The sequence below is a fragment of the Fomitopsis serialis genome (genome assembly GCF_022376445.1).
Source record: "Fomitopsis serialis strain Sig1Antser10 chromosome Unknown B0H18scaffold_140, whole genome shotgun sequence".
Classification (NCBI taxonomy): Eukaryota; Fungi; Basidiomycota; class Agaricomycetes; order Polyporales; family Fomitopsidaceae; genus Fomitopsis; species Fomitopsis serialis.
In genome coordinates, this window is record NW_025955100.1 from 62,014 (window position 1) to 79,799 (window position 17,786).

The window sequence follows — 17,786 nt, forward strand, 5'->3', positions numbered from 1 at the left end:
TCTCGGCTGGCATACGTCTGTCAGTGGGTTATACGTATTTCTTGCTGACAACAGCGACATTACTTAGTCCACAGCTAGCTGCCTGAGATAAGTGGCGATGCCTTTTCGCATGAATCCTGCACTCGCATGCAGCCATGATCCTCGCGAGTGAAGGGCCGCCTGGTGACCGTGAATGACGCTAGCCTGTACCAACGATGGCACGGTTCACATGCTTCGACGGAAGTCCGCATCATATATGTATATCGTCCGCTTCCCTCGTGGCTCCACCACCTTTGTCCGTCTCACAGGCCAGATCCTGCAGCTGAGGCAACGGATCTCGCCCATCAAATCCGCGCGGCCTTCGCCGTCGAACGTGAAAGGGATCGGTGATATTTTCTCAAAGTATTCACGGCGTCGCGTCTCAGAAGCACCAAGCTGACATACCCTGTGCGGTACGGGCCGAGGATTTTCCTCTGCGAGACTTGTGCGATCCAATGGTGGGGTGAGATGCCGTCATACGTAGGTGCCGTGTGGGAGGGCTGACGGTTGTGGCAGTTAACATATTAGGATTGTGTGGATTTTTCAGTGCGAATCGCGACCGTGGTGGCGAGGCCTAGGCATACAAGAAACACGTATACGTTTTATTCACCAGTCGCCGCTGGATATTAGCGAGTATTGTCATGGGAGCGCATAGTGCGGCGCGTCGGACAGAATTTAGATTGAAGTCCACGGATCACGCCCGTCTTCTCTCGGAAAGCTACGTGCATGTTCAGAATTGTCTCAGATGCATACTCCACTGTCGACTCGTTACACGCACTTATCGAGCCAAACAACACCCGCTCCCTCGGGCACAACAATGGATGAAGCCCATTTAGAATGGTTTTGAAAGGCCCGGGCCGTGCATGTCAACGGTCCATATTGTTCACTGAGAAATTATCCTGCAAGACCCAGGGCACCCCGCGTTCGATGTCTGCATGATATCAAATGCTGGACCCTCAGCACATGTCTGAAACTTCCCGACTCCGAACTGCGCAAAACGTCAGTCAAAGATGGTTTTGAACACGGCTGGACCCGCAACCTGCAATCACGGGGGGTACAGCTGGTGGGTATTGGAGCTAATACGCATAAGACAAATTATCTGCACATGCCCAATGCTCTCGGAGCATCGTCGTCGTAACACCTAAAGATGAAGATGAAGAAGGCTGTGCGCTCCGACTGTTCATTTCGCTTTTTTGAAATGCTCGATGCCATATCATGCCCGTCCAGACACAGTGTCTGTTATCTATCCGGTATTGGTGTCTAGCACAGTCTAGCACGGGGCCACTCATGCGTTGACTGCTCTAAGCTATCCCTCTCCAGACAATTCCCGGCGCAGTCGGACAATGCGACATCGGGATGAAAAATCGTAAGGGAAGATTGCTACGCACGTTATGTATCATCAATGGTATTTGATACTGGAAGGCGCCGTTGGGGAGTTGTTGAAGGCTATGAACGGTGCCTGGACAACATACATGGTGAGTCGCGACTAACCGGCGAACCATGCGACTGCAGGTCGGCTACATGCACGGTACGCAAGGCTACCACAAGCTGTGGCCGTAGTATTGTCCTGGTAATGAACCTGTAGCATCACATCAGCTCGATTACGTCCGCAGGGCATGATTAGTCCTCGTTCACGTACTACGATCAAGCATGACACCCGCCATATTGGGCAAGAGTCCCAGGCGTACGGTATGCTGTAATATCGCAACTAGCATGGGAAGGCCATGCCTGCATATTGATCGTAGACTGAAAGCCCAAGACTCTCGGGAACCTAAAGGAGTGCCAATATATGGCGAAGACGTGAAACATATCTCAGAAGCCGGAAACGCACCTGATGTTGCCACTAAACGGAGATGGTGCCCCAGAAAACGTATTGCAACTGATGCAAATTTGAAGATTTCAGCCCTCAGGCTTCCGAGTCGAGTCCCCGAATATGTCTACAGTACTATAACCGGGATGGTAAACGGCGAACTGTCAAGCGGGAATTCAGAGCGGTCATACTCACCGTAAGTTCTGGCTCCCGTCTCAGGTTCAAGGCAAGTATGCGGCTGCCAGAGGCGGGTTTGAGGCTGTAGAGACGTACTTAGTAGTAGCGAAGACCGAGCAGCTGAGTCTCCAGCCAACCGGTGAGTGAATGAGCGGTGATCGGAGCGCAAGGCATGGTAGAGTATTCTAAAGCGCCTGTAGCAGAGTCGAGGACGAAGTGGAACGTCCTATAGATGCACGCGGTTTGTCTTGCATTGACCTGCTGGAACAGCAGAGGTCGAGCGACGAGCGCGGCGGTGTCGGTGAATATGTATAGTGAATCAACCATCCATGCACAGTCGTGTGCGGAACCGGAACTGCGAGCGTTGTGGCCGTAAGTCACAAATCCGACGAGTACCAAGTGACATTCAAAATCTGTTCGGTCTTCGCTGAATGAGCGTATAGACTAGGTTTCATTGAAGGTGTCGCTACTAGGTCTCACCAGATGCTTGCGGTAGGCTGAGAGGGGGGGCTAGTGTACGAAGACTGCTGCTCTGTAGGATGGCATCGACTCGACGTTGACCGAACTTCGCGCGTGCGCGTGAGGTCAGACTCGCCCGCAGCAGGAGATCGGATCGAAGATGTGAACCTGCTACTGCTACCGTGATTACCGATGCTGATCTTTGCCGCGCTCCGCGGTCAACGAGCCAAATCAAGGGCACAACGCCGCTAAAATGTTCTTCTACTCCGCTGCGCACCGTAATACCAATTCTGTCATGTCGTTCTCGATGCTGGAGCGCAGCCTGACGGCAACGATGCTGGCAGCCTTACGACCTTCCTGAAACTGCTGGTCACGGTGTCGCGCACGTCAGCTCGACAATGGTTGAGAAGATTGCCCTGGCAACCGTTCTCCTGTCTTGCATGACTGCTCACCGACCTGACAGAGTCTCTATTGACCGACCATGCCACCCAAAATTGCGCGTGTAGCATCACAAGTACATTCAAGTTGTACCATGTCAGGGTATGACATTTCGCTTTCTCTTCATTGCGGCTGTTGTGGACCTCTGAAATTTATTGACGGTGCAGGAGACGACTGTCACCGCACAGGGTAGGCCCTGGATTTGTCTCTATTCGTAATGCCTCGTCGACAGCTCCAAGCTTTCGGTAAAGCGGGACCCCGTGTTGCGACGAGCATGGACAGGGGTACTTACGGTGACGAGGAGGGTGATCATGAGCTGCAGGGCAGCCCTGGCCGAAACACGGATGCCCTGAGTGGCTTCTCGGCGAGTGTCGCTCGTCGTCGTCCGAGGCATCCTGACAGTTACTTCGAGGGTTGGGTGAGCGGGGGCCACCCGCTATCCTGTCACAGGAATTTGATCCGCCCCTCTCGGGAGCACGATTCGGACGCGTCGGACGAATGGACCATTTGTCGCTTACCATGACATTGCGAGTCGCATCGTCGCGCTTGGGCGGAAGGTCTGTGGAAGGTGCATCAACGGGGACACGCTACGCTGGCTGCCTCCGCGCGGCGCACGCTGACGAAACACGCCGCAAACCACGGAACGCCTAAGTTTAAGTACGTTCTTATACACTACGACGTCCGAATCTCGATGTCAGAATTCAATTTCGCTTGCAGACCTGACAGAAGCATGTGCAGCAGCGTGCTCGTCCGCCTTCTAGGGCGGAGGACAATTGTTGGTGCGCAAGCTCTCGAGCGGAGGTACGATGCGGCGTCCCGCGTACGCTCCGCCCCAGCGAGCATGTAGGCTAAGTGCGGGACCAATAGGTACCGCGGCAGCGAGGGTCGGGGGACGGGCTGAAGGGGACGCGAGCCGCGGCTTGGCCCGCACTCATCGGTCGCCCTCTTGCGGACTTGCCGACCTGGGCAGGGGAGTGCTGTGTATGTAAGCGCAGCTCTGGTTGGAAAGAACAGGGGTGGGTGGCGCAGATCGAGATAGTGCCCCACGATGATCGCTAGGGAGCGTGCCCCTCGGCACCGAGAGTGTGGGATAGGACTTGCGTTGTCCTCGAAAACCGACTCTGCGCCGGCGAGGGTTGGGCGAGAGTTCGTGAAACCACCTGAGACGTGGTAGGTGTCGCGTGGGCGGCGCGTGCAAGACACAACCCCGCGAGCGGGAGACACTGAGAGCGAGCTCCCCGCGTTCTCTCGCTGTTAATTCGCCGAGCGAACCGCGGCCGGATGGGGATAAGTCCCAAAGGGGGAGGCGCTGACTGAGGAGGAGAAGTTGGCGCTGGGATCCAGCGGGTACCGTCGATTTCGATCTGGCCCACCCGCCCGGGTACTGCGCGCGCCGGACCGAGCAGCCAATCCGTGCGCACGCCCCTACTTACCGTCCGCCTCGAACGCCGCGGGCTGCGAAATCTTCGTCATCGCGCCACCCGACGGTCTGTCAGAAACTCGGTTTTGGGAGACCGCGGGCAACTTCTGGGCTGTGGCAGAAGGGAACGATCTTCCAGGGCGCTGAATTTGTCTGATGCGATGGGATTCAGGCCACACCGTTACTGGACTTTGGGCGCGAAACAGAAGGCAGAGGGGACCCGGTGACGGCACCATGATGAGAACGGGTGGACGGAAGGAGAAATGAGTGACTCAGGTGGGACGAGGAAGTGACACTCGAAGGGGAAACTGGAATGCCCAGGCGCAGTCGAGACACGAGAAAGTGAGAGTCGCTGGTGCGAAGGAAGATTTCGTGACGTCGCCGCCAATAGAGTAGAATTGCGCGCGCCTCGGGCTCCACCCTCCATTCTGCGATGCGTAGCGCACTCGCCGCTGCCCGTATCTTTGAGTGCGCGTATGCGCCGGACGCGGCTGGAGAGATGAAACACGTCGACAGCTTTCCATACGTGTCTTGACGGTTCAGAGAGGAACGAGTGCCCTGCAATGAATCTGATTAGATAGCATCGCGAGGCTAGTGGAGGCGCACACTTCTGTCGCTACGCACCGTGCTCTGTGCTTCTCGTCCGCTGTGCAGCCGACGTCTGCAACAAGCAATCTTAATCAGGCCTCAGGTCGCGGTGACCTCGACACCGGCACGCGGTCCTCCAGGGCGCGCTTCAGGAGAATGTCAAATGACACTGCTTCCCTTCCGTATGTGTCCTATGAAGCCCGCCGTCAGCCTCCTGACTGCGAGAAGCGCACCTTCCACACGAGTGACACCGCGTCTGAGTCTTGCGAGCACGGTGTGCTCGCGTTCGCTCTTCCGAGTGTTCGGGGTGGGTGTATTCTGTTTGTTCCTGGGAGCGACCGCGCAACGTCGTCCAGGAGGACGGGGATGCACGCTAACCACATCTGGACGCGATGTTACGCGAGATCCCCTGCGGCGGGGGATCTGGGCCAAGGAAACGCTGAGCCCCACGGCGCTCTTCCACAAGCGAGTGACCGACCGAGTTTCCGTTCTGAGGCTTGCCGCCGGCGTCGCGCTCCGGGCCTCGGGGGAGGACGGATCTGGATGGTTATCTCAGTACAGACTGTTCCGCTGAAGCTGAACCATACGAACTGAGACAAGCTGATAAAGTAGTCACGTTTGCACTACTGTCCTACACCCGCAGAACGAGGGGTTTTTTGATCGTAGCTGGCTAGACTGTTATACGTCTTGGACACACTCTCGAATTGTTGAGGCCAGGAGGGTGGGAACATGCGGCCTGTACGCCTGCAAGCTAGCGACTGGTTTTGCCCGCCAAAACTGGCGCTAGCCTGCGGGGTAACTAGTGCTGAAAACACACCTTGCGATTTTTCCTGAGGTGCAAAGAGCAGGTAACTTGCTGAGGTAGCTCTTAGTGTGTCTGAGAGAGTGGTAAGGTGACGTGTGAAAATAGATTTCCGTGCGCTGGCATACACGGAATAAGAAAAACGGTGGTTAGCGTACTGTACCAAATCGCATTAGTGGTTCAGCGTAGCATCACTTTTGATGGAATGCGCAGGTACAGCATTCTATGGACTTACACAGAGTCCGAAATGGTACATGATGGCCATATCGAAGAGGTTATGCATAAGTATCTGTAGGCTTTACAATATCAGTAGACTTACTCGGTATATCTCCGCCCAAGCTTAGATGCAACGATGGTCGCTACCTCTGCATCCTACATAGCGGGCATGATGACTGAGGACGAGAACGAGATGTGTTCAACAGACTAATTACCTAATTACAGGAGAAAACATTGGCACGACAGTCACGTGTCATGAATAGCTCAGATCGACTCGCTCATAGCGTCGGAACGTCCGGGACTTTCCGATCGTGCCCGAGGAGGCGGGATGAAGGCGGGCGCCTGTGATTGTGGATGTCCGGAAAGAACGCGTCCGGTCGTCGGGCCCTCGAGCCGCAGCCCCCGCTGCGAGGGGTCGCGGTGGGCCGCCCCAGCCGCTCCTGGGGTCTCGTCTCGCGCGCTGAGGGCGGCTTACGTGTTCCTGGAGACACGAAAACTGGCCGACGTCGAGACGCGAGGATCGGGGCGGGGCTATGTCTGTGGCGGAAGGGGCACGTGACCTCGGCCGAGGGTGCGGAGAAACGGCGTGGCGGGCGAGTGACCATGACGGGCAGGGTTCTTTGGGCGAGCTGACAAAAGCGGGCGAGGACCGCGGCAACCTCTCTGAGTTGTCTCTGAAGATCTGACTCTCTGTCGCGACGAGCAACAGCGCCGTCCTAGGTGCGCACGGGCCACGATCGGACGATCAGAAGGGACACTGCAGCCGGCGGACACGAGGTCGGGAGCAAGGCGGCGCGACGGGCGATCGCAAATCGTGATCTGGGCTGCGAGCGGCGCGTCTCTGCCCTTGCCCGCTCTCCTGCTTTTCAGACACAACGTGCTGCTTGCGTGCCCTCCCCGCATCCGGTGCGCCAGACCCCGGTCTCCCTCCTCCTCTAAAACTTCTCCCGCCCGAGCCACCGGTCTGTGCGTCCTCTTTCTTCTGCCGCACGCGTCTCTGACCTGCTTGCTCTTCCCGTTCGTCATCCCCGTTCGACCTACTCGTACACGCCCTAATCCTCGTCGCTCGTTGCCCATGACCTACCCCGCCACGCCCGGCTCCGGTCCGTCCTCCTCGTCCTCCTTTCCCTCGTCCTCCTACTCCGTGCGCTATGCGTTCAACGACCAGTACGCCAAGCACTACCCCACGGCCAGCCACGCCCACCCGCTGCCCGTCAAGCTCGAGGACAGCCCCGACCTCCCGCCCGTGCACTCGCACCCGCACCACGCGCACTCCGGAACGCATTCACTCGCGCAGTACCACCACTCCGGCCAGACGACGCACGCCGAGCACGCGCACCGGCCGCACGCCCTCCGGACGTCGAGCCAGAGCCAGAGCACGGGAGCAAGTGGAAGCGCGAGCGCGCAGGACGGCCCCCTCTTCCGCTTCGGAAGCGGCAACGGAGCCTCCAGTGCGAGTCCGACGAGCACGTCCCCCACCCCTTTCTCGTTCATGTCGCAACACCAGCAGTGGCCCGGCCCTGCGGCTGGGTCGTCTTACCACCACGGGACGCACCACGGACACCAACAGCAACACCACCAGCAGGGCTACGCCGTTGACCGCGGCTATGGCCTTCCCTCGTCGATCAATGGGCACCACCATGCCATGAGTATTCAAGACGACTATGATGCCGAGGAAGACGACGGGCTGAGCGACCTGCCTGGCCCCGGGCTCAGCGGGCTAGGTCTTGCGCCATACAGCTCAACTTCATCGGGGGTCGGCGTCGTGGGCGGCGGTAGCATGAGCATGAGCAATTCGGCGAAGAACGAGAAGCAGATCCGGCGACGAAGTAGCAAAGCATGCGACCAGTGCCGGAAGAGTAAGTGCAAATGCGAACGGAGCAACCCTCAGGATCCCTGCAGGAACTGTGTCATGCTCGGCACTCGTGAGTCGTCTTTCTGCTTTCTTCGCTGTCGCAACCTCCACTCCCCTTCCGTTCATTCTTGTTGCATTTGCGGCTGCAACCGCCACTCCACTCGTCTTCTACCCATCTCCCCACCCGTCTCCGCGTCCAAACTGACACTTATTGTTAGCGTGCACTTTCCTCGGACCATCACGTAAACGCGGCCCGCCTAAGGGCTACATCGACGCTATTGAAGCGCGTCTCCATCAACGGAGGCGCTCATTGGGATCCTCCTCAGCAGCAAGGACAGCCGTGCGCGCAGTGTTTTGCAGGACATCGCAGAGGTGAGTCGCCCATTGCAGACTTCCTATGCTGTCTCGCGATGCGCGGCCCTCTTCCGGACCGATGGCGAACCTCCGGACCGTCGCGTCTGGCCCATCCGCCGTCACCGATCACAGGCTGATTTGAGACGGGTTCTGTGCGTCGCGGGATAGAGCGCTCGCTTCGTGTCCCCATTAGGCAAGGCGCGCCAGATGACGTACATGATCTGGTGCGTGCGGTTGCGCGCGCGTTCCGCCAGTCCCAGTCGGGCGGTGGCCGTCGTTTGGGCGTTGGAGAGGCCGGTGCGAGCGTTGTAATCCGGAAGGGGCAGTGGTTGCATGCAGCGCGGCAGACGCGCGTCCCGGGTCTACATCCTTTTGTTCAACTGCGAGACATGGAGTAATGGTCTATCTCCATGCGCGTGCGCACCCATGCACCCATCACGTACACTTCGCCATGTTCTACGTATGGTCATGGTTTACCCGCCGATTGTGATACAGCATGTCTTGCGGTTATACTGACACAGATTCGCATCGCAGGACCCACTCGCGAAAGAGATCATCGCGCGCGTGGACAATTCACCGTACGGACACAAGGGTCGGGCCCGAGGCACCGAGACGGTCAGCACCGGACGCACACGTCAACCCGCCGAACCGCGCGACGAGTCTGGCCTGCAGTGCACCCAGTACGTAATCCCGCTAGTTTCCCCTTTCGAACATCCCTATCGCCAATGTTTCAGTGTCATATCCCGTCATATCGCGTCCGTCTCGCTGTTCTTCGCGATCGGAACACCCTCCTCCTGCGTTTCACCCGCAATGATGCTGACGTTGTGCTGACTGATATCCGACTGCGTCGGTTTTGCTCGCAGTCCTTCGAATGAATGGCAGGATCAAGTGATCGCGACGCTGAACGCGGCCGCCGCGAGGCGCAACACCCTCGTACCCGGCGACGTGGACGTAGAAGCACGGCCGCTCAGCGCAGACGCGAGCGGGGGCCTCCAGTACCCCGTGTCACCGACCTCAGACACCTCGCAGCCGGCACGGCCAGCCCTGAGCATCACGCAGCCCTCGAACAGCGGAAATGTCGCGGGCCCGGCGAGCGCATCTGGCCTGCTCAGTGCGGGTTCGGAGCACGCGGGCGAGGCGCCGTTTAGGAGACAGCGGAGGCGGCTGGACGACGGTGACGATGGACGGCATGCCAGATCGCCGTCTGCGACGAGCCTGTCGGGCCGGTCCCGCAGCCCCGCGCTGGCTTCGGCGAAGTCGAGTGCGGGCGTGAGCGCGGGTGCGATGATGGCGCACCGCGAGCGGCGCTCGCCGGACATGCGCGACGATGAGAGTGTGGGTGACGATGAGACGGGTGGCTCGGAGCCCTCTGGGGAGGACGACGAGCTCGCGATCGAGGTCGGCCAGCTGAGTCTGAACGAGGACGAGGTGGTGAGGTTCACGGGAAGGTGAGCGGGCTGCACTTGCTGGGCGTGAGGGACCGCGAAGACGGGAGGCACGAGGGCGGCATCTGGAAGTTCCCGAAGGCGAGGGTGTGGCCGCCGTTGCCCCCGACGGCGGCGAACCATGCGAAGGGGCTGGACAATTTCGTGCCAGACTTGCCCGACCGGGCGACGCAGGAGCTTCTGCTGGACCTCTACTGGACATACGTGCACCCGGCATTGCCGATCGTGTCCAAGCGTGTTTTCATGGAGATTTCCGCAACAGGTACGTATCTCAGAGGTGGGACTGTGATGTACACTGAATTGGATCGTGTCTGTGCAGTCAAATGATGTCGGCCGACTCTCCGTACTCTGAGCCCTCCGATGGCGCTTCTCCTGGCTCGCAAATGGGGCAGCCTGGCATAGGCGAGGGCGTGTGCCGACTGTTCTGCTCCTCGCGATGTTCTCTATCGCCGCTCGTTACTCCGCCCAAACAGGCAATGACGTGCTTCCGCCTCAGGAAGGCTCAATGTGGGCAGCGGGTGATAGGTACCTAGAGGAGGCCAAAGTTATCCTGGACAGCAGCTACGCTGCCAGTCGCCCGAGCACGTGCCAAGCCCTGCTCCTGATGGCCTACCGCGAGGTGGGGATCGGCGCGATGGCGCAAGCTTGGTTGTACGTCGGGATGGCCGTCAGGATGGCGCAGGACCTGGGTCTTCATAAGAGCGCGGACAAGTGGACTAGCATTGGGCGAAACCTCTTCTCGGCGAACGAGTTGCAGGAGAGACGGTGCATATGGTACGGTTGCGTCGTCATGGACAAGTACCTTTCGGCCTACATCGGTGCGTATTGTGTTTGATCCTTGCCTGTGACCGGCCTCATCGTTGCTTAAAGGTCGGCCGGTTGCCGTCTTCGAGCGCGACTTCGACACCGAGCTTCCCAGCCTCGACGATCAGGATGAACATGAACTCTGGCAGCCACACCCATCGGCCCCGCTTCAGGATGATGTCCCAGAGCCCACCTTCCCAGACGTTACGCCGGTTCCGAGTCACATCATCTCGTGCTTCAGCGAGGCGGCTAAGTTGTCCATCATCCTAAGCATGATCATGCAGTGTCTGTACGCCATCAAGCCTCCCTCGTTCAGACACCAGGAGCTCCAGCGTTTCGAGAAGATGCTCTCGAAGTGGTACCTGGATTTGCCAAACCACCTCCGGTACGACCCGGCCGCACCGAAGAACCCGGTCCCTCTCCCGCATATCCTGACTCTGCACATGCAATACTGGTGCACGGTGCTCTTGCTGCACCGTCCCTTGTGAGTAGATTTTACCGTTTGTCGCTTTCAATTGTGTCACGCGCTGTTTTCAGCATCCGCCACCTACCGGATTCTTGCAACCGGCCGGCTTCTGCGGCGTCGAAAGACTCTGACGTTCGCGCCAGCTCAAGGAAAAACTACGATACGTGTGTTCAGGCGGCCAACCACATCACCTCTGTCGGTGAGTCGTCCCGCTCAGAATGACATCGCGTGACTTACTGACGTCATGGCTAGTCTCCGTCTACATCGAGAACTACAGCGCTAAGCGTGCATCGGTGTACTTCTGCTATTACGTTTTCACGGCTGCGATTCAGCACGTGTCAACCTGTACGTCCTGCTCTCTTCGTCGTCGCCTGAAGACGTCTGATAGCTGCGACTAGTGACGGTATATCCTGAGGATGCTCAAGCGAGAGTTGGTCTGAACAAATGCATGGACGTGCTAAGACGGCTGCGACACCTCTGGCCGGGCGCGTTCCGTGCACTGGAGCTTCTCCAGGGATCCAAGGTGAACTCTCAGGGTGCCCAGGACCTGGCGGCTTTCCGTACACGCAGCTCGGACCGGCCCAAGCGCTCGGCTGAACACCCGCTGGATGCCGAAGAAGAGAGCGGCACTCGTCTCCTGACTAGCGAACAGCTGTATCGCCAACAGCAGAACTTCCACCCAGTCAGCACTCCCAGTCCGGTCCATCAAGGCTTCGCTATGAACAACATGCAGATCCCCGCCGCGGATGCGCCATACCAGGCGTATGACAGGTGGTCCTCGGACGCGCCGATGACAAACTATGCCGGGAGTCTATCGACGTCAGTACTGCCGCAGCAGTACAGTACCGGCTTGGTTGATGAAAGGATGTCGTCTGCCAGCAGACACCCGGAGAGGCACAGCCAGCGATACCCGCAGTTCTGGAACGACTACACGGCCTTGGCGCAGATGGACACGCCGTACGGCGTGCCGGTCATGGGCGACATGGGTAGTCAGCACCCGGGCTCGAGCCAGGGCGACCAGCAATCGATGTACATGCAAGATTATGCGATGTTTGGTGAGTCGGCCTCTGCCAACATCCACGACGTTACTGATCCTTCGTCCAGGTAACATGCCGCCGGCTAACCATCCATAGGGAGCTGCGGCGTGTTGGGTTTCCGTTTTCCGTCCTCCGTCCTGTCTTAATCTCATGTTCAATAATGCCTGCGAACTCTGTATTTTCTTCGGTCAGAGGTGTATGTAGTCGCACCCTATTATCGCTAATACCGCTCTCGAATTCGCATGGTCGTTGTATCCTGTAGCTCTCGATGCCCTAGGGACTATCTTCACCTGGGGGAGTTCGTGTCCAAACTAATTGCCACATAGACACTAAAAGCAATGAGTCTATCTGTAGAAGTATAATAGGGACGTTCAGAGTTCGCTGTCCGGGCAGCTATCCCGGCAGCTATCCCGTCCAGATTTCCGAGGCTCGACGCCGGCAAACGCCGACAGCGAGCCCAGCTGTGATCGCGCTCGCGACAGCAGAGGGCTCACTGTCGGCACGCGCGCTCGGCAACCCGTCGGAATCTGAAAACAAGTGGCTCACCGAGGAAGCCCTAACCCTTGTAACTCGGGCTCTACATACCTTACTAGAAATTTAACAAGCCATGCAAGAATATAGCTGTCCTGAAATTTGCTGGTAGACACTTGCTCGAAAGGGCACCATCCTACTTAACCATAAGATTTCGGACATTCGGCTCATATAAGCTATCTGTAGACTGTCTTCGTCAACCAGTAAATCACCGTGTGACAACTACTAAATTCGGTGAGTGTGTGGCTAACGTAACCAGTGTGACAGTCGCCCCGCTAGCTGAGTACTACTCCGTTTTTATTACAGAGACTACCATAGCTCATATTCTATATAGCAGCTGTTGACTCAGCACATATCGATACCAAGTGCGCAGAATAAAGCATGGTCACTCACCTGTGACGTTATGTGATCAGTAATTCCGTATTTGGTATTCGTAACATGCGTGGTACATCGCTTAGCCGCCCGCGTTCACTCCCCGAACAAAGAATACGATTTGACTCGACATATCGCACACAATGTTCCATAGCTTATTCGACCATCACAAACATATCTACAAGAAACAGGTTTGTTCGCTCAATTGGCTTATTATGTGGGCCACCGCTCGCCGAGATCGCCTCGCCTGGATCTCCGACCAGGCGTTCTAGTAAGGTAGGGTTAGGGCTTCCTCGGTGAGCCACTTGTTTTTAGGTTCCGACGGGTTGCCGAGCGCCCGCGCCGATATCGAGCCCTCTGCTGTCCCGAGCGCGATCACAGCTGGGCTCGCTGTCGGCGTTTGCCGGCGTCGAGCCTCGGAAATCTGGACGGGATAGCTGCCGGGATAGCTGCCCGGACAGCGAACTCTGAACGTCCCTAATGACACACGTTTTCAGCACTTCTATGGGACGTCACGAGCGCAATGGAATGCCCTTGTACATGCTTCAATTGCCTGGAAGGCTGCGTTCAGGAAGATGTGTCGAGGCATGGGCGTAGAAAGCAACAAACTGCGCGATGGAGGGTCTTAATCGCTGAAGTCATGCATGGGTGCCTTCCTGTAATTTGCGATACTACAAGCTGTCGACTCCTGAACGTGCGCGTTAGCGCGCGGTGGGCTCACCATTACATACCCCGGATCCCCTCGAAACTCCTCCTGGCCGTCGTCGCGTAATATAGCCGTCCGCCAAAGATTTAGGCAGGTATCTAAAGTAAAGTATGGGGTCGTGATGATTAGAATGCGACCCCCGCTCTGTGCGCCGTCCGCTGTCACCTCGTCCTCCTCAGCCTGCCTTCCCCTTGTCATCCCTCGTAGCCTCGTCTTACAGCTCCAATTCACCGCACGCGGCCGCGAGGCGGCCGGTGCCTTGGATGTACAGGCTGGTACGCAGCTTGGTGGCACTCAGTGAGTTCAGGAGGTCTTTATCGATCGTGCTGCTGGTCCTGCATCGCGTGCGAGTCGGGTTCCGAGGTTCGATGAAGAATGAGCACTCCATCATGTATGTTGTGGCACTACACCGTATCGCATGTCGTCCTGCAAGATAGGCAGATGACAGTGTCCGTAAGTTCTGGATCCTAAACAGATATCAGGCATAGCACTAGTAGTACTTGATGCACCACTGTGACAGGGCGCCGCTCTGCTAAGCCTGGTCCGATGACCGACCCTGTGAGTGCGTGGCAGGGGATATTGCTTATACAACCGCTGAAATGTAGAAAGGTCATGCAAGTGTTGTTTTAGTGATTCCCATAATCGGAGTACGCCGCATGAACGCGACATTTACATCATGTCTACCGTACTGTGGCGCAGGATACACGCCGCAACGCGCGAAGCTCTTGAACATTGCCGCTCGCAAAATGTAATAGTGGTGCATTACCTGCGGGTATTGCGGTTGAGACTCTCAGCACAGCGACTGAGCTCCCCTACTATCCGCAATATGGAGGGCGCCTCTTCACACGAAGTGTCTAACAAGGTTGTTACACGAGACCAGTGCATAACTGGAAGGAGACTGCCTACCGCCTCTAGATCTGCCACCGTCCGCTGGAACCTTATGTAGAGCTAGGCGAGTAAACCTCAAGCATTTCTAGGACGTCTCAACACGGACTAGTAGACAAGGAGGGCGCTTGACAGCGCCACGCCGGGTTCCACTTACTTACCAAATGCGGAAGGCGTAGTGTTGGACGTTTGGCAAACGTATGAAGGCCCATGCCGGACAAAACCCGATGTCGACAACCTATGTATATACCAGGTATATACTCTACAGTGTCTCAACCGAGCGCGCCCGAGGTATATGTAATGAGCACGTAAGATTACATGTGAACTTGCGGGAAATGTATACTATACTCCGGAACCCTTGGAAACGCTTGGAAACGCTCATGAGCTCGTCGTTTCGCACCGGAAACCAGGGATTAGGCAAGGATAACTTGAGATCATGCGGATTCATGCCGTATCACGCCAGGTCTCATGTGGTCCCATGTATGCCTGTCACTTCGCGTCAGTCCACGTCCCATTGCGTCAGTTCACGTCCCATCCCTGCCCGTCTCTTCCCACTTCTCCGTCTACAAGCCCGTCTCATCTTCACACTTTCCATCAGTGCACGTCAGGCCCGGTTGGACTTTAATATTGTTATGGCCTGCCACTTACATAGATTCATACGGGATCACCCCATTTCCTGTTAGATCCCATGTTAATTGTCGTGAACACGAGTGTCCCTCCCTCTCGTGTCACTCCACTTCACTTCACCTCATTTCATTTCCTGTCATTTGTGTTGCTTCGTCCTAAGTATGCCTAAACAATAAATCATGTAGTTGTTCTCGCAGCATTTGAACGACGTTCACTCACCACTCTCCGCGTCGTCTCCGCATTGAGTCCTTTTGATTCTTGTGATTTACTCTGACTTGGCGATCCATGGCTGGTGTTCTCAATAACATCCGCGCAGCATTTCAGTCTCTATGCACCGATGTTCATTCTGCACTCAATACTCCTGAAATCGAAGTAAATGTGCTGGCGCGTCGGCGCGAGGAGGTCCTCCACTTCGAGATGTATGCTGATCAAGTGAGTTGCTTTTGTCTTTCAAGTTGTGACGACACAACTTTCGAGTCCAAGATTACTCACAGTTCGACTATAGGAACATATGTCCATTCCAGACAATGAGCTCTCGGAGCTACAGCGCAGCGTCACCGCTATGCTTCGTGGTCTGGACAACGCAGTTATCCTTCATCTCGAAGTGTCACATACTGGCAACCCACTACATGCGATCCGATTCCAGTATCAAGCTGTATGCGACCGCATACAATGGGCAATGTTCGGCAGCAGTGCTGATAATTCTGAGTCGTTGCCAGCACATCGCGAAGCAGCTCTCCGCCTCTATGCTAGAGCAGATGAGGTGCGCTGCACAAGCCAATTCCCATTATCCTGACTCAACATATCTCCGAGTCAGCATCAAGTGTACATACCTGCTGATGAGCTCTCAGACCTCTGCCAGAGTCTCACCGACCTCGTGGAACGCATTGATCATACCATGGAGAGTCGTGGCCGATCTATCACAATTGTGAACAACATACGATCAGCATACTTCGTTCTCTGCGACCGGGTCACAACTTCAGCCCGGACTCAAGTCGGTGACGCAGAGAGGCTTGCTCAGCAGAGAGAGGAGGTTCTGCGGTTTCTGGCAGAGGCAGATCAGGTGGGTCACGGCCGTCTGTGTGAATCATTACACAATGCTCATATTGATCATCACAATAGCATGCAGCATTATTCCCTCCTTCAGAGCTCCATGACCTTCGGCTCGGAGTGTCGAACATGGTCGAGGCCCTGGACGAAGCGGTTCACCGCTCATTAGATCCGCCAAGAGAGCCTCTGGTTGTTGCTCACCGCGTGCGCACCGGACTCCCAGGGCGCCCTCGTGTCGAGATTGATCCAGGATTCCTTGCGACAGGCTTGCAGATGCGAGGACCTCTGGGCTTGGCACCGGTGTTTCACTGTAGCAGCCGCACCGTTCGCCGGCGTGCGCTTGAACACAACCTTGTAGAACCTGGGGCGACTGTCTTTCAACAGACTACTGATGCAACTGGAACTGTCGTGCGCACCCATACGACAACAGATCCTGCGCCGCCCGCGCTCACAGACACCGACCTCGACATGATCATTAGCTCAATCTTAACCGTCTTTCCTAACTTTGGTCGCCGCATGCTGGCTGGCTGTTTGCGTGCTCAAAATCACCGTGTTCCCCGAGCACGCCTGTTAGCGTCCTACATACGAGTGCACGGTGTTACTGGGAATGTCTTCTCTGATCGGCGCATTCATCGTCGGGTGTACCGGGTGGCTGGACCTAATGCACTCTGGCATCATGATGGTCAGCATGGTGCGTATTCCTGGAGGATTACAAGTGTACTGTACCTGACACTAATACGTTCATGTATCAGGACTTATCCGGTGGAAATTCGTCATCCACTGCTTTATTGATGGATGGTCCCGGTACATTGTCGGCATCCTCGTTCATGACAACAACAGAGCAGAGACAGTCCTGCTCCTGTTTCACCATGCCCGGGGTGACTGTGGAGATCCCAGTCGGGTGCGCGGTGACCACGGTGGCGAAAACGTTCGTGTTGCTCGATGGCAGGATGAGCACCAAGGGCTCGGCCGAGGCTCATACATATGGGGCAGGCAGGTCTTACAATGAAAATCTACGAGCATGAAAGCTCACCTTTGTTTAAGGAGTGTCCACAATACTCGCATTGAGCGCCTCTGGTACGACCTCACCCGAGGTGTTGGCCAAAAATGGAAGAACTTCTTCCTGCAGCTTGAGCACAACGCTGGACTCCACGTGTCCCGCACTGCACATATTTGGCTTGTCCATCACCTCTTTCTCAATTCTATCAATGCAGACGTCCAGGACTGGGCAGCATCATGGAACAGCCACGGCCTCCATGTCCGCGGTGTTGCTGACCATTCTCGCAGTCCACGAGACCGATTCATCTTTGGTATGATTGAGAATGGGGCTCGTGGCGTCGGAAATGCAGTAGTTCAACGGCAACAAGAACCAGCGCATGAGGTCGTTGACGATCCTGAAGCATACGGTATTGACTGGGAGGTGCAGGACGACCCGGGACTCATGGCCCATCATCTGGCCAATAACCCTGACGAGTGGGAAGCAGGAAATCCATTCGCTCCGGGCTCTGTGCAACCAAACGAGTTGTCCGTCGTTGAATGCGAGTCACCAAATTGCCCCTTCTCTCCAGCAGAAGTAGTATTCTTGGATACACAGCTAGCACTTCGTGTTGACCGTACGTCTCGCGAAATGACTGTCCGCCGCTTGATTTGGGTAGAAGCACTTAGGATATGCCAACAATTGTATAGTGAACCCCTTGTAGAGTGACAGTACGATGATGTACGCTCG

The 17,786-nt window shown here is 56.5% G+C and overlaps 3 protein-coding genes across 3 annotated transcripts; all 3 read left to right on the forward strand.

The window, feature by feature from the left end:
* Positions 1-7,420: 7,420 nt before the first annotated feature.
* B0H18DRAFT_1087604 (fungal-specific transcription factor domain-containing protein) lies at positions 7,421-11,985 on the forward strand (the record flags this gene model as incomplete). The annotated part of the gene is made up of 11 exons (XM_048032189.1): positions 7,421-7,853; positions 8,002-8,123; positions 8,672-8,817; positions 9,001-9,585; positions 9,615-9,844; positions 9,975-10,400; positions 10,453-10,870; positions 10,924-11,051; positions 11,105-11,197; positions 11,251-11,907; positions 11,957-11,985. 11 exons carry the CDS (start codon positions 7,421-7,423, stop codon positions 11,983-11,985), a joined length of 3,267 nt encoding a protein of 1,088 aa, XP_047887016.1.
* A 3,530-nt stretch (positions 11,986-15,515) lies between these two features.
* On the forward strand, positions 15,516-16,073 carry B0H18DRAFT_915081 (uncharacterized protein; the record flags this gene model as incomplete). The annotated part of the gene is made up of 2 exons (XM_048041587.1): positions 15,516-15,773; positions 15,824-16,073. Coding segments are annotated over exons 1-2 (486 nt in total), but the record flags the coding sequence as incomplete, so codon positions are not given.
* Positions 16,074-16,748: 675 nt separating this feature from the next.
* Positions 16,749-17,765, forward strand: B0H18DRAFT_1087605 (uncharacterized protein; the record flags this gene model as incomplete). Its single annotated transcript, XM_048032190.1, has 3 exons — positions 16,749-16,751; positions 17,010-17,053; positions 17,105-17,765. 3 exons carry the CDS (start codon positions 16,749-16,751, stop codon positions 17,763-17,765), a joined length of 708 nt encoding a protein of 235 aa, XP_047887018.1.
* Between the last annotated feature and the right edge of the window lie 21 nt (positions 17,766-17,786).